This window comes from Lycium barbarum, chromosome 1, assembly GCF_019175385.1.
Source record: "Lycium barbarum isolate Lr01 chromosome 1, ASM1917538v2, whole genome shotgun sequence".
Lineage (NCBI taxonomy): Eukaryota > Viridiplantae > Streptophyta > Magnoliopsida > Solanales > Solanaceae > Lycium > Lycium barbarum.
In genome coordinates this window covers 162,867,757-162,881,629 of record NC_083337.1, presented here as the reverse complement: position 1 = coordinate 162,881,629, position 13,873 = coordinate 162,867,757, and the positions used below count along the sequence as shown (strand labels likewise).

At 35.1% G+C, this 13,873-nt stretch overlaps 3 protein-coding genes across 3 annotated transcripts; all 3 read right to left on the bottom strand.

Moving 5' to 3' along the window:
- Positions 1–458: 458 nt before the first annotated feature.
- Positions 459–2,539, bottom strand: LOC132603534 (non-specific lipid transfer protein GPI-anchored 12-like). The gene is made up of 3 exons (XM_060316642.1): positions 2,043–2,539; positions 1,609–1,668; positions 459–741 (listed from the first exon to the last, which is right to left on the bottom strand). The coding sequence occupies exons 1-3, from the start codon at positions 2,413–2,415 to the stop codon at positions 620–622; spliced, it is 555 nt and encodes a 184-aa protein (XP_060172625.1). The 5' UTR covers positions 2,416–2,539; the 3' UTR covers positions 459–619.
- A 3,305-nt stretch (positions 2,540–5,844) lies between these two features.
- On the bottom strand, positions 5,845–8,426 carry LOC132603527 (uncharacterized). The gene is made up of 3 exons (XM_060316634.1): positions 8,046–8,426; positions 7,109–7,216; positions 5,845–7,023 (listed from the first exon to the last, which is right to left on the bottom strand). Exons 1-3 carry the CDS (start codon positions 8,176–8,178, stop codon positions 6,203–6,205), a joined length of 1,062 nt encoding a protein of 353 aa, XP_060172617.1. The 5' UTR covers positions 8,179–8,426; the 3' UTR covers positions 5,845–6,202.
- A 2,608-nt stretch (positions 8,427–11,034) lies between these two features.
- LOC132603521 (F-box/WD-40 repeat-containing protein At5g21040-like) lies at positions 11,035–13,469 on the bottom strand. The gene has a single exon (XM_060316622.1). It carries the CDS (start codon positions 12,847–12,849, stop codon positions 11,251–11,253), a length of 1,599 nt encoding a protein of 532 aa, XP_060172605.1. The 5' UTR covers positions 12,850–13,469; the 3' UTR covers positions 11,035–11,250.
- Positions 13,470–13,873: the final 404 nt, after the last annotated feature.

Here is a 13,873-nt window from a genome sequence, read left to right as displayed (position 1 = left end):
TAGAATTTCTACTAAAGGAAATATAAAGAAGCAAACACTTGAAGCAGCCAAGGGGATTCAACATAGTATTATACATACATAAAAAAATAATTTTAACATTATATATACAGTGTAATTTTTCACTGAAAGGGGTCCGGATAAACCCCTGGCTCCTTATTGGCTCCGCCCCTGATGCCAATGAGAAGCAACTTTTTACTACAGTAATTACGCACACATTGATCTGAACTATTAGAGCAAATTCAGATTTCTTTGAATCAAATACGCCACTAGAATGCCACTTTTGGGAGAAGCAATAGGGGGAAAACAATGCCATTAGAATGCAAACTGTCTTCTCCTGGATGGCTGTGATTAAGTGAGTTAATTAGACTTTGTAAGGACCCTAACATTAAATCGTCCAGTAGAAAGTTTTTCTTTCTTAGTGCAATTATAGAGAACCAAAATATGATGCAGACATCGAGTTTCTCAAACCATAACAAGTGACATAAATTCCTCTATCCATAGTCCATGCTGATTTGAATGTGGAAAAGATACAAAGAAAATTACAGAATAAATACTTAAATATTTATGGGTCTCTCTCTTATGATTTAAGTTGTAATATCTACCAAGAATTGTATTTGAATCAGAAAAGGCTGGTGAAAAACATAATGGCCATGCCAACAACAAATTGAATCTTGGAGAATGAAATGATTGAAGCTGTATTATCTTTGTTGTCAGATGTAAGATTAGACGTTGCAAATCCTCCTGAGAAAAGAAATAAGATATTAATTGAATTTCCTAGTTAGTTCCAACAAACAAACAAAAAAACTCAATATGTTAACACAAATAATTTTTAATCATGCGAATTTGTAAAATAACTCAAAAATTATTCACGCCACAAAACTATAGAATAACTATTGTAAAATGTAACTCTGTTCTTTTGACTTAGCATAACTATCTGTATTCTTCCTACTTATGCTCGCTAAAACGAGCATAAATATTAGTTACTCTTGAGCCCGTTTGGATTGGCTTATAAGTTGCTTATAAGCTATTTTCAGCTTTTTTGAGTGTTTGGCTGAACAGCTTAAAGTCATTTTGTGCTTAAAATAAGCTCAAAAAAATAATTGGGCCCATTTGATTTAGCTTATCTAAAGCAGCTTATAAGCATAAGCCCATCCAAACAGGCTCCTTGTTGTGTTAAAAACGTTTTTTTTCCTAGTTGAAAATACTTGACAAAATCTATAGTACTTCTAATTTTTCTCGAGTAATGTTTCCTTGTAAACAATTCTAAATGACATAGGGTATGAGTTGAGATAGTAAGTTCTTAAATGTATATTATACTTGTTGTTGTTGTGTTATTTTTTTTAATTTTTTTTTAGTGTGTGTGTTTATGTATAAATCTATTTATAATCATACAGATCGCTAAGCAGCTAAGGGAAAGTTTTGAAATTTAAGCATTAATTGGATTGATTGAAAACTCCATGGTTAATCCCACTTGTCACCTGCTTTTATTTAGATTTAAGTACTAAATACATTCTAGGGAGCGCTTTCTTCAATAATGAGTCTTACACAATGTGAATTCGAATTTTAAAATGGATACTAATCACTTGGTGAGAGAATTCAAGAGTTTACCAGGTGATGGAGCAGGACCCTCCTCACTTGCTAATGGAGCTCCGACTGGGACGCCGAGATCTTTAAAAAAAGGGGAAGGAAAAAAAAAAAAAAAGGCAATTCATCATTTCCATTATTCCATATTGGATATGATATTAAAAGGAAAACATTAAATTAGAGACTCACAGAAGATTAAACGCGTCAAGTATATCACTTCATGACAGGTAAAATAGTGCTCTCCCAATTTCACTTTATTTGATCCATTTTTCGGTTTAGGTTTATATTTCCCAAAATAGATATTCCACATCAGTAGGTTTCAGTATCTAACTTTGTTAGTCAAAACTTGTAATAAATCTTTCATTAAGCAATCTGGTTAAAGGCAACTCCAATCTAAAAAGTAGATCCCCCAAATTTCCCCAAATTAAATATAAGAAACAGAGAGTTAAAAATGGTACCTGAGCAAGTGCTAGCTGGTGGAAACTGCAACTTACAAGCAGAAGGTAGTTTAAGTGCCTTATCAACATCAATATTAAACCCAATTTTAGCACCAGATTGAGCTCTACCAAGCATATGACACAAACAAATAGGGTTACTATCTAACAATCCAGCAATTTCAGGGCAACATCCTCTATCAGGTTTACTCAAATTACTTCCTCTTTCTACAAATGTTAAACAATCAGACATGTTTACTAATACTCCCAAGCAATCTACTCCAGGACTTGGTGCTGGAGCTGATGGTGCTGGTGGTGACTCTTGTGCTTTGGAGAATAGTGAGAGAATGAGAAATGTGGTGGCTATTGTTGTGGTGATTGTGGTGGATGTGGCCATTGTTGTGAATTTGAAATTTGAGATGAATGTGTTAGCAGTGTGAAGTGAGAAAATGAGTGAGTAGAGTTGTGAAAACAAAGGTATGATTGGTACAGGAGAGGTAAAAGTGATGGCTTGCTTTTGGTAGCCCAAAAGTAAATTTGCCAAAAAAGCTCCTTTTCTTTCTTTTCTTTTGTGTATTTTTCTAAGTTACTCGGATTCTTCGAAAGTGTTGTCGCACTCATGTCGGATCCTCTAAAAATACACTACTTTTGAATGATCCGACATGCACCCAACGACATTTTAGGAGAGTCCGAGTAACTTAGGTATTTGTGAATACTTTGCCTCGAAACTTATCATTTTATCTTTACTGATGACATGATTATATACCCATACAAATGTCATGACATATTTAAGATCAAAAGTTTTAAAAAGTTTATAGTCACACAAATATCCTAATATGTCTAAGATCATACTCCCTCCGTTCATTTTCACTTATCCACTATACGAAAAATAAATTTTTACTTTTACTTGTCTACTTTAGCATATCAAGAGACATACAATTTTTTTTTCTTATTTTATCCTTAACATTAATTACTCATTTTCAAATATTTCTTCCATTCTATTAAGATTATACACTAATTAATATGAATATTATGATACAATATATGATATTTCATTTGTTAATTCTTAAGGGGCTTACAAAATCAAAAGTAAATAACTAAAAGTGAACGAAGGGAGTAAGTTTCAAAAGAAATTCTTTATTTATTTTCTAATCTCCATGTTCAATCAGAACAGAGGGGGTATTGAAAGCTACCCCAATCCGTTTTATGTTCTTTCTTTATTATTACTATTATGTTGACACACTTTCTGGAGTAGTAAAGGTGGATTTGAGAAAACCAATACTCGTAATATCTTTTTGGTTTTCTAAAGTGGTAGTTATTTACCCTGAATTTAGGTAATTAATTAAATTTGTAAGTGAAGTATAAGATATATGGATGAACTTTAATCTATTTTGGGTTTATAGGAAATAATTATAGATTTGCGTGTTATAGCATGTGTATGTGAACATATGCGTTAGTGATTCGAATCAAGATACAAATGTTTATGATTAAGCCAACTATATTGGAAGAATAAGCATAAAATGCCACTGATCCGGACCAAAGGAGAGAGAGCTTAAATATATAATTTCTATTACAATGTTCTTGATCTTGAAAAAGCTAACCCTTAAAAGTAGGGAAATGTCTCTTATTTATAGTTTTGCCTTATGGGCCTTGCATACAACATAAATTTTTTTCAGAATAAAGTAAACCCTAAAAGGATAAGGTTGGGCCGTACGGTCTGACACCCGTACGGCCGTCGATACAATGTGACAGAACGATGTTGACGCGTGACGATTTTATAACTGATTAACCGGACTAACGACCACGATCAACTCGGTCATGCTGAAACCGGACCAACGGCCACGATCAACTCGGTCATGCTGAAACCGAACCAACGGCCACGATCAACTCGGTCATACTGAAACCGGACCAACGGCCACGATCAACTCCGTCATGCTAAAACCCAACTGGCTGTGATGCGGAGTTTGGTCCGGTGATACCGGACCAAACAGATTCGCTTCACTTTTCTCAGGTCAACCGCAGCCGGGGCAATATCACCAGTTCTAAGGGAAGACTTAGTGATCATGCCTGTCTCTTCTTATCTCCGGTCCCCGGTCTCACCGGTCTTGCTTATATCCGGTTTTTACCGTATACAATACTATATACTTTGAACCATTTTTTTGGCTGCTAAAATGACATATAAAAAGGATTAGAAGAAGGTATTATGCAACTCTAGTGTTTGTTTTTTCCATTTCGATATCCCCGTGAGAGACAAAACAAAACGGCACTTGTTCACTTTCACACATTAGCTTAATTTCAGACTCTATTTTCTTTCCGGGAAAACAAAAGTTTAACTGAGAATTTTATGTGGCATTCCGGTTTGATTTTGGTTTAATTTTTTGAAAAAAAAAAAAGAAAATCTATAAGAAAAACAATTTTGGAGAAAAGCTATACCTTTGAGTATGCTTTTGTGAAAATATTTTTGAAGTGATCATATATATGTTTCCTATTTCAAGTCAACCTATAGTTATGATTCTCCCTAATAACATGTACTTGTACTCCAACTTTCCTTTTAAAAAAATCACAACTCCGGCCTCGTTAAGGCATCATAAATTAATGTTACAACACCATTGGAATTTTCTTTAAACTAAGATTGGATCCGATTTTTAAGCTTAGTAATACAATTAAACCATCTTTAATTTAAAAAGTCCTTGAAATAAAACCTTTAGTTTTTAGCAATGCAACATCAGATTCTCTCTATTCACTTAGAAAGCACTGTATTGATTTTATAAATGTGTTCATCCATTACATAGTTTTATCTGGTAGTACAAGAAATATTTCAGCCAATTTACATAGGAAGCACTGTTGTGACTTTATAAATGTAATCATCCGTTGCACTGTATTTTGCTATGTGACATGAGAGATATGTATGGTCCAATAATAGGTATTGTTTTGGATTTCAATCACATGTTTGAACTTTGAACAAAAAGGTTTGTTTCTTTTTTGCTAGAAGATTCGAATCAAAGCTTTACTTACCTGGGCATGAATTTGAATGAATATATACATAGCATACAAATTATTCAATGTCCTCGTATGCCCGAATAAGCAACAAGAAGTTGGATGGGTGGTAAGCAGCCTTCATCATCATCCAGTCTTCTTTGATGTCCTCTGCGATAGGCTGTTTAAACTCGATGAGAAAAAGCCATGAAATTCTGAGATTACAGTGATCATTGGGTTGTTGATGATAACACAATGGTTAACTAGAATTCCCAATTGAATTTAATTGCCCGGGGGGGGGGGGGGGGTGTATACTACACATGTTGGTGTCTTGTGCATATGCAGGCAAGCTTCTTGCACACAAGGTGGCAGTGCTCGACCAATTGTCCAAGTGATCATTTGGCCTCATAGTCCATTCTGCTTGCCCCAATTAAGATATATCTAAAAATTAGTGAGCGAGAATCTAGAGAAGCCTGGAAGTTGAAGAGAAATGAGCCAAATAGTAGTTGAGATTCAAGAAATTGAAAAATGGCCTTTTAAAATCCGATCACATGTTGTTGTCTTAGTATAGGAAAATGTATCTTTCCATTTTTGCGATGTAATAGATTTTGGCATGAATGAACATGTAGTGTATGTTTGCTTTCAATTTGTTGAGAAGTTGGCTTTAAAGCTTATAATATTGTAGATGGTGCAAATATGCTATACATTCTAAAGATGAAGTATTACCCACGAGCAATATAATCTTAAGATGAAATATACATTCTAAAGATGAAGTATTACGCATGAGCAATTTGTTGAGAAGTTGGCTTTAGAGCTTTTAATATTGTAGATGGGGCAAATATGCTATACATTCTAAAGATGACATATTGAGCATTGAGCAATATAGTCTGAAGATGAAATATACATATCTTCATTAAGATATAAATAAAATTAAAGCTAGTTCGGACCAAATATATTTCATGATAAGTATTTCAATTCACAAAGAGTCAAGTCTCTTGAATCACCCCAAAGAAATTTCCACATTCACCAGCACCAAAAAATCAGAATTACTCAGATTTGCACCGGAACAGCACGAAAATTGCACCAAAACTGTAGCAGAAAAGCACCGAAACAGCACCAAAGCTGCATGAAAACAGCACCGGAAATGCACCAAAACAGTACCAGGAAAGCACCAAAACTGCACCGGAATTGTGTTTTAACTGATTGATTCAAAGCGTGGACAGTAGGCGTTCACTGATTGATGCAATCTCTTGCCGAGCTGCAATCTTCCGCTGTTCAATTTCCTTCTTCACTGTTTCAGCTGCCTCTACTTGGGTAGCAAGTTTTACTATCTCGGCTTGTGCACTCTTAAGGTACGCTTCACAATTTTTTTCATAGCGCTTCAAACGCTCTACATCATACTCAATATTAGCAACCACTTGTTTCTTCCTACGAATCTCTTCTTCTGCCTTATCAATTTCTCTCTTCAGAGGTTCCATTTTCTCCTTTCCCCTTTTCAGTTTTCGTAGGATAAGTTTGATATCCTGTTGAAGTTGATCAGCACGAATAACAGCCTCTTCATATTTGTTCTCCAATTCTGGAAAAGACGACATATGTCCTTTTTTCTCTTCAATTTGCAAATTGTGTTTCTTAGAAATCAAATCCTTCACATCTCTGTAGAAACAACCGTAATCAGCACTGAGACATTTCAACATAGTGAAAGCGCCAATGGCAAGATTAACCATATCCTCCACGTTAGCAGTGGTCTTAGAAGTGAGACGAGACACCAAAAAAGACTTGACACCAGTGATCATATTCTTTGATTGTTCGTTCATTTGGGGATAAGATTCATTGCTACTAGCAGTATGTGTTGGTTTTAGTGCCTCCAGTCTTGATAAAGGATTTAAGTTTAGTTTTCTTTCTCTCTCTTCTTCCTCTTCATCACCAGGAATTTCCAAGGGCCTCTCACTGCTTGATCCCGGTGGTACTACAGTAGGTGGGGGAACTTGTTCCGGAGCAATTGTGGGAGCTGCTGGAGCTTTTGTTGAAGCTGTCACATTAACAACATAAGCACTTTAGTCTAGATACTGAAAGAAACAAACAGGGAAGATCAATGTATTTGAAGAAAAACTTACTGCAGACTTCCGGAGCAAGTGTGCTTGTCGAAACTTGCCCAGGAGCATTTCCATTTGAAACCCCTGGTGGCACAGGAGGTGATGGAACTGCTGGAGCTTTTGTAGGAGCTGTCACATTAACAACATAAGCACTCCAGTTAAAATTTCGAAGCAAAACAAACAGGGAAGATCAATGTATATGAATAAAAACTTACTGCAGACTTCCAAACAGGGAAAAAAATAATGTTTGCAGTACATATATGAAGCAATCTCATCCTAAAAAAGATATATGAATACATCTGGATCCCTCAATCAATGGTATTTTTAGCACTAAATCTGGTTAGTGCAACTTCAACTATATTTGGAGGTTTAGAACTTTGAATAAGATTAAAACCTTTATGTGGCTTCGAACATGTCATAATAGATTATACCTATAAGCTCCTTCCCTTTTAAAAGAACACATTATACCTGATGATGTTTGCAAAATATGCACGCGAAAGATTTCTGGAACAAGGTATAAAATAACCACTAGACAGTCTCCTATTAACTATGTGAATAACCCTGACTCATATTATTGGATTAAGATTGAATGTGCTAGGGGAAACTGTGTTTATAATATTCTGAAATGGAAGGAAATGTTGCCAATCTCAAAAAAAAAAAAAAAAATGAAAATGGGCATACTAAGGACCCCTTTTGGCCATGAGAATTTTTCACTTTTTTTTGGAATTTTTTTTCATTTTATTTGAAAAACAGTGTTTGGCCATGAAAATCTTGTATTTGGGATTTGGAAAACACCTAAAACCTTGTTTTCACTTTCACTACATTCAAACAAACAAATATTCTTTGCAAAAACTATAACTAAACACAACTCATCTTCAACTCCAACTTCAAAATTCCAAAAAAGGTGAAAAATAATTGGTTTTCATGGACAAACGCCTACTAAGTTGGAAAAACCTACTGCAAAGACCACAGGCTTTCAAGGAAATCCTTTTCTTGTAATGACATTTGAATGTTGGAGATAATAAGCTTGTAGCTGGTTGTTGTAGTTGTAGAGAATTTCTTCTAGCCAAACTTAACCTTGTTGCTACCATCTTTCTCTTCCTAAAACTCTTTTCTTTCTAGTTGTTTTGTAATTGTGAGATATGAGTGAAGACTATTTCAAAACCATAGTTAATGAACTCTACTTGAAACATAGAAAAGGCTGAGGCTCTAGGCTGCAAAAGCTTTATTTTGCCAATTAAGGCAAATATTTTGTCTTATGTGAATCAAATATGCTAGTACTAATTTTGTGAAAAAAACAACTTTTCATCAGTGTGACAGAAAAGAGAACGTTATGATGGTAAAATTGCATTTGATTTCCTCTGCTTTGGTGATTACTCTATTGACAAACTTTTTATTGTTTTTTTTTTTAAAAGAAATATAGGTTCTTAACAATATTTTCATGGATTCTACAGTAGGGATTTTAAGAAGTCATTGTTCATGTGGTGAAAACTAATGGGCTTTACATTATTAATAAGACATAGTTGTAGAAAGTACTGAAATTGGGAGAAGAATATCATAACATGTTTACGACCATAATATCATAACATGTTTAAAATCACAAATTTTAAAAAAATTATAGTTGTACAAATATCATGACATATTTAAAAATATAAGTTTCAAAGTTTTTCTTCTTTATTTTGTAATCTTCGTGTTCAGTCAAACATATTCATATAAGATGGAATGGAGCAAGTAATAGAAAGCTACTACATTCCCTTTTATTGTTCTTTTTCTTTTTTTAATGTTTGACCCACCATATGGAGTAGTAAAAGTGGATTTGACCAAAAAGAAAAACCTTTTGGTTTTCTAAAGTGATATAGGAGTATACTGTATATTCTAGATCAATTTTTTTCTGCTAAAATGACATATAAAAAGGATAAAAAATTTATTGTGTGAGTCTAGTGTTAGTTTTTTCCATTTTCAGTATCCCCGTGAGAGACAAAAAATAAGGCACTTGTTCACTTTCACATATTTGCTTAATTTCAGACTGTTGTTTTCTTTTTGGGGAAACAATACTTTAAAGAGTTTTATGTGACATTCCGATTTGATTTTAATTTAATTTTTAGAAGAGATCTTTTAAGAAGAAAAATGATTTTGGAGGAAAGCTATACGTTTGAGTATGCTTTTGTGGAAATATTTTTGAAGCGATCACATATGTGTTTCCTATTGCTCTACGGCATCAAATGAATGTCCAAGCAATTCCAACGCCCGTTCATTTTTCACCCTTGCCATATTCAAACTGCACTTCTGCAAGCTAACATAAAATATAAAGAAAGAATTAAAAATTGAAAAAAACTGTTTCTATCTATCAATTATCAATCATAAAACTATTAGAAGCATCAATGTTTTCAAAGATGTGATGGACAGGAGAATCTCAAGCAAAAGTACAATCAATAAGTTTCAGTTTTTAGCAAAGCAAAACATCAGGTTCACTCTATTCAGTCAGAAAACACTGTTGAATTTATAAATGTGCTCATCAGCTACATATTTTTATCTGCTAATACAAGAAATATTCCAGTCAATTATATAGGAAGCACTGGGGTGACTCCATAAATGTAATCATCGGTTGCACGGTTCTTTGCTCTGTGAGATGAGATGTGTATGGTCCAATATGTTCTGTTTTGAATTACAATCACAAGTTTGAACAAAAAGATTTGCTGCTTTCTGATAGCTGGAAATCATACATATATTTTAGGAGATTTGAGTGGACTTCCTTGTATCTGTAAGGGGTCGTTTGGTAGATTGACTCATTAGTCCCGGGATTATAATCCCGGGACTAATTTATCCCATCTATTGGGATTATTTTATACCATCTAAAAGATAATATAAAATAATCCCAGTATAAGTGGGATAAGAAGGTATAAGCTGGGATATCCCAGCACTAATTTTTGTACCATGTTTGGTATAAGGTATAAATTTATCCCAGCACTAATTTATACCTTCTACCAAACATGATATAAAAATTAGTGCTGGGATATCCCAGCTTATACCTTAAACCAAACGACCCCTAATGGTCTATTAACACCAGAAGCTACTTATGTAATAAAGCTACTAATACAGGCTCAATTCCAGTTTAATAATTGTCCGTGATGTCACTGTGCTGGGGAGGTAGCACGTGCCCTATGGAATTCAAATGTGTGCAATTAGTCCGGACGCCATTGATAATAACCGGTCATGACGTTGTTGTGAGTGGTGACTGTATTTGGAAGAAGTTTCAACGGGACAAAGTTCAGTTTTCTATATGTAATATCTGTGCTGGTTGCATGATAGATCCAAAGTAAACACTTTTCAGTTTTCAGCATCACTTAATCAAATATCCAACACCAGTAACTGAATGTTTGTCGACTGAAAGAAGTTAAGGCAGATTAAAAGAAAAGGGGGGATGAGGACTGTCAATGCAGAAGTTGATGAAATGTAATGTCACAAGAAGGAGCTCAAAATTCGACAGTAATATAAAAGCAGTGAAACCTAGTTATGAGTCTTGCAGACTGCTCGGGATATATTTCGAGCAGACTGTAAGATATGGGTGTACCCCTATCTTGCCTGTCTTTATCAAATCTGTAAATTTACAGCAAAAAAATAACTGTGCTCATTTAGGGGGAAAATCCACAAAACAACTTCTCTGCCTTGCTTCATCAAATCAGAACTAGCATTTAAGAAATCATGGTGTTAAAGCAACACTAGATTCTGCATCCCCTATAAATTCCTGAAATAGCATTTCAAGTCAAATTCGGCAAGATACTAATCATCTACTTTCTCAATATGCCAGCACAACTTTGAAATCAAAATCTGATAGCCAACATCAGTTTTTTTAAACAAGTAAAACTTTTGACAGCCAACATCAGAAAATTAACAGAAATACTGTTACGTCCTAAATCGATCAGAAATTAAAAGTAGACAAGCCTTTGTAGTGCCAGACTAAAGAGATCAAATAAGAGAAATGAGCGAAAGAGTTGTAAAGGATACAGACTGTACTTTCAATTTCAATGTCAATATAAATGAGAAAGAGGAGAAATGACGGTCTATGGAAGCTTTGAACAACAACAAAAAATGGCATTTCATACATGATTAGGTATTGCCAAAATAGAATTACTCTGAGGATCAATGACAAACTGCAGTCACTTCTAGGCCTTCACCCTCCAAGTCATCTTACGCCTGTTGTACCAGCTGTTTCTATCACCATCCGTTTGGTTCTTCTTTTCTTCAAATGAGCACTGATCACCACGTCTACCTTTACCATTACGCCTTCTCATTCTATTCTCTAACCTTAAACCCCTTAGAGCTTGGACTCGCCCCTCGATCTCCAAAGCTTGAGAGAAGTTCCAGATCCTGACAATACCTTCTTCACCAGCACACACAATACGGTTAGATCCAACATCCACCGCAAACAAATTAGTCCCAAATCCATGCAGCATTCTTTGTGGTGGTTCGACATTGTTAACTAGATTGTCAGCTTTAGAAGAATTATTCAGCATGGAATTCCGGTTTGTTCTCAACAACTTTCTCACATCAATAAGTGAAAGTTTTCCATCACTTGAAGCTGAAACAAGCCAAGGGAACTCAAATGCAAGAGAATAAACAGAACTTGAGTGAGGATTCCAAGTTGCAACCCGCCTGACATGATACCTAGTATTTTCAAAGATCTCAAACATGTGAATGGCTCCATCTTCCCCACCAGTGAATAGAAGCTTCCCGGTGTGGCTTCGCGCCAAAGAGTAAGTATAACCAGCATGAGCATTGTTGATGACAGCAAGTTTTGACCCATGATTCGTATCCCAAACATAAAGATCCGAGCCTGCTGTGCTCGCCACTGTTGTATCATGGGGGGCCAGATTCCAAACCCAGTCATTGTGTATCAAAACTTTCAAACACTCCAAAGAAGATCGATCCCAAACACGAATACTCATGTCCCATGAACCACTATACATCCTATTGAAATCCAACGCAAGGCATGTTATCGGCCCTTCATGTTCCCAAACTTCGAATTCCATATTCTGGTTGTTCTGCGGTGGTGCTCTAAGATCAAACAAATGAGGATTTCCTTCATTCGCTTTCCAACCATGTATGAATCCACTAGTACCCCCAACCACTAAGAGCCTAGAATCAGCTGCAACTGCACGGATAGTGCAGCCAAGAGGTCGAGATGATGTAATCGACAACCCTTCTTCCAAGTCCCACATTCTCACTACTTGATCATACCCTGAAGTAAACACAAGTTTCTTCGAAGATAAAACAAAAACTGCTCTAACATCCTCAGTATGACCATACAACGTATCAATAGTATAACGTCCCATGAACGTTTTACTACGAAACTCTTTCTCCACAAAAAGCTCCTTCCATGACTTCTCGTCCGAATCCTCAGCCTGCAATATTGGCTGGCCCCACCTCTCACAATAGAACTCCTTCCACACATGATGTTCAGACGCAATACGATACAATAACGTACTAGCACACGAAATAATACCTAGCTCTTTCGGTTCTAAACAATTAAGTATCTCCGAAATCAATGCCGGTGGAAGATCATTGATCGACCCACAATCCGGAAAAACCTCATTAACACTAACCAGCTCTTCGTATTTCGAATTCACAATACTACCTTTAACATCTAATTTATACAAATATTTTCCTTTCTCTGAGACTAATGCCAAACTATCTCGATTCTTAGAGGGTTCAATTGAACAATTTTTCAAATTCTCAGTAACTTTTTGGCATTCAAATGCCATAAAAATGGTTCCCTAAAACTATAAATTGAAGAGTATTGCCCTAAAGCAACTATAAATGCAAACTACTGTTTCAAGGCAACCTAAAACTCAACAATACTGTAATTAAGCTCAAATAGCAAAAACCTAAAAACAATTGAACTCAAAAAAAAATAAAAAAAATTGTTATTCAAAAACTAAAAATTGGAGAAAGACCCAAAAATTCAAATAAAAACCCTAATTAAATTTCACCAACAGATGAAAAAAAAAGTTCTCTATAATCCGAAAAGGAAATTAAAAAAAGTATCTGAAGAGATAGCAAAAAGAAGATAAAAGGGAAAATAAATGAAGAATTGAATAGAGTATATACCTAAAGTTGTTATACAGTACCTAAAGAAGAGCGATTCGTTTTGCAAATTGCTATGTATGAATTTAGGGATTTGAATATTTGGGGAGAGACTTACGAAATGATTGTTGAGGCAGAGAGTGACAGAGACATCGAGATCTACGGTGTCTGAGTCACTGAGGGTGACAAGAACTAGGGAAACGGACGGTGGAGATGACTCGGTGAATGGTTATGAGAGTGCGTGATAGTTTTTGTCGGTTAAATTTCACACCGAATCACATACATAGATTTTTTCCATCTATTTTATCACTTGAAAATCACGATACTAGTAGTACTAGTATAATTTTTTATATGGGCTTTTTATTTTTTTCACCTTTTCTAAACAAATAACCATGAAAAAATTGACAAAAAAAATTCACCAATAAGCTTTTGACACATTACTACCATTTTTAGGGGTGGCGGAACCAAACCCATCCCGTCCAACCCATCCGGTGTTTCTACTGGTTGGGTCATGATCCGTTTGTTGAGTTGACCCAACCGGTTGAACCCAAAATGAACCTTCAATCAATTGGAGCAAAATAGGACGGATTTGTGTAACCTGCCGGATCAAAATGTAACCCAATATAAACAAGCCAGAATATTTTTAAAAAATTGTAAGTTTGAAATCCAATAGAAGAATATTGATATTAATATTATAAAAAT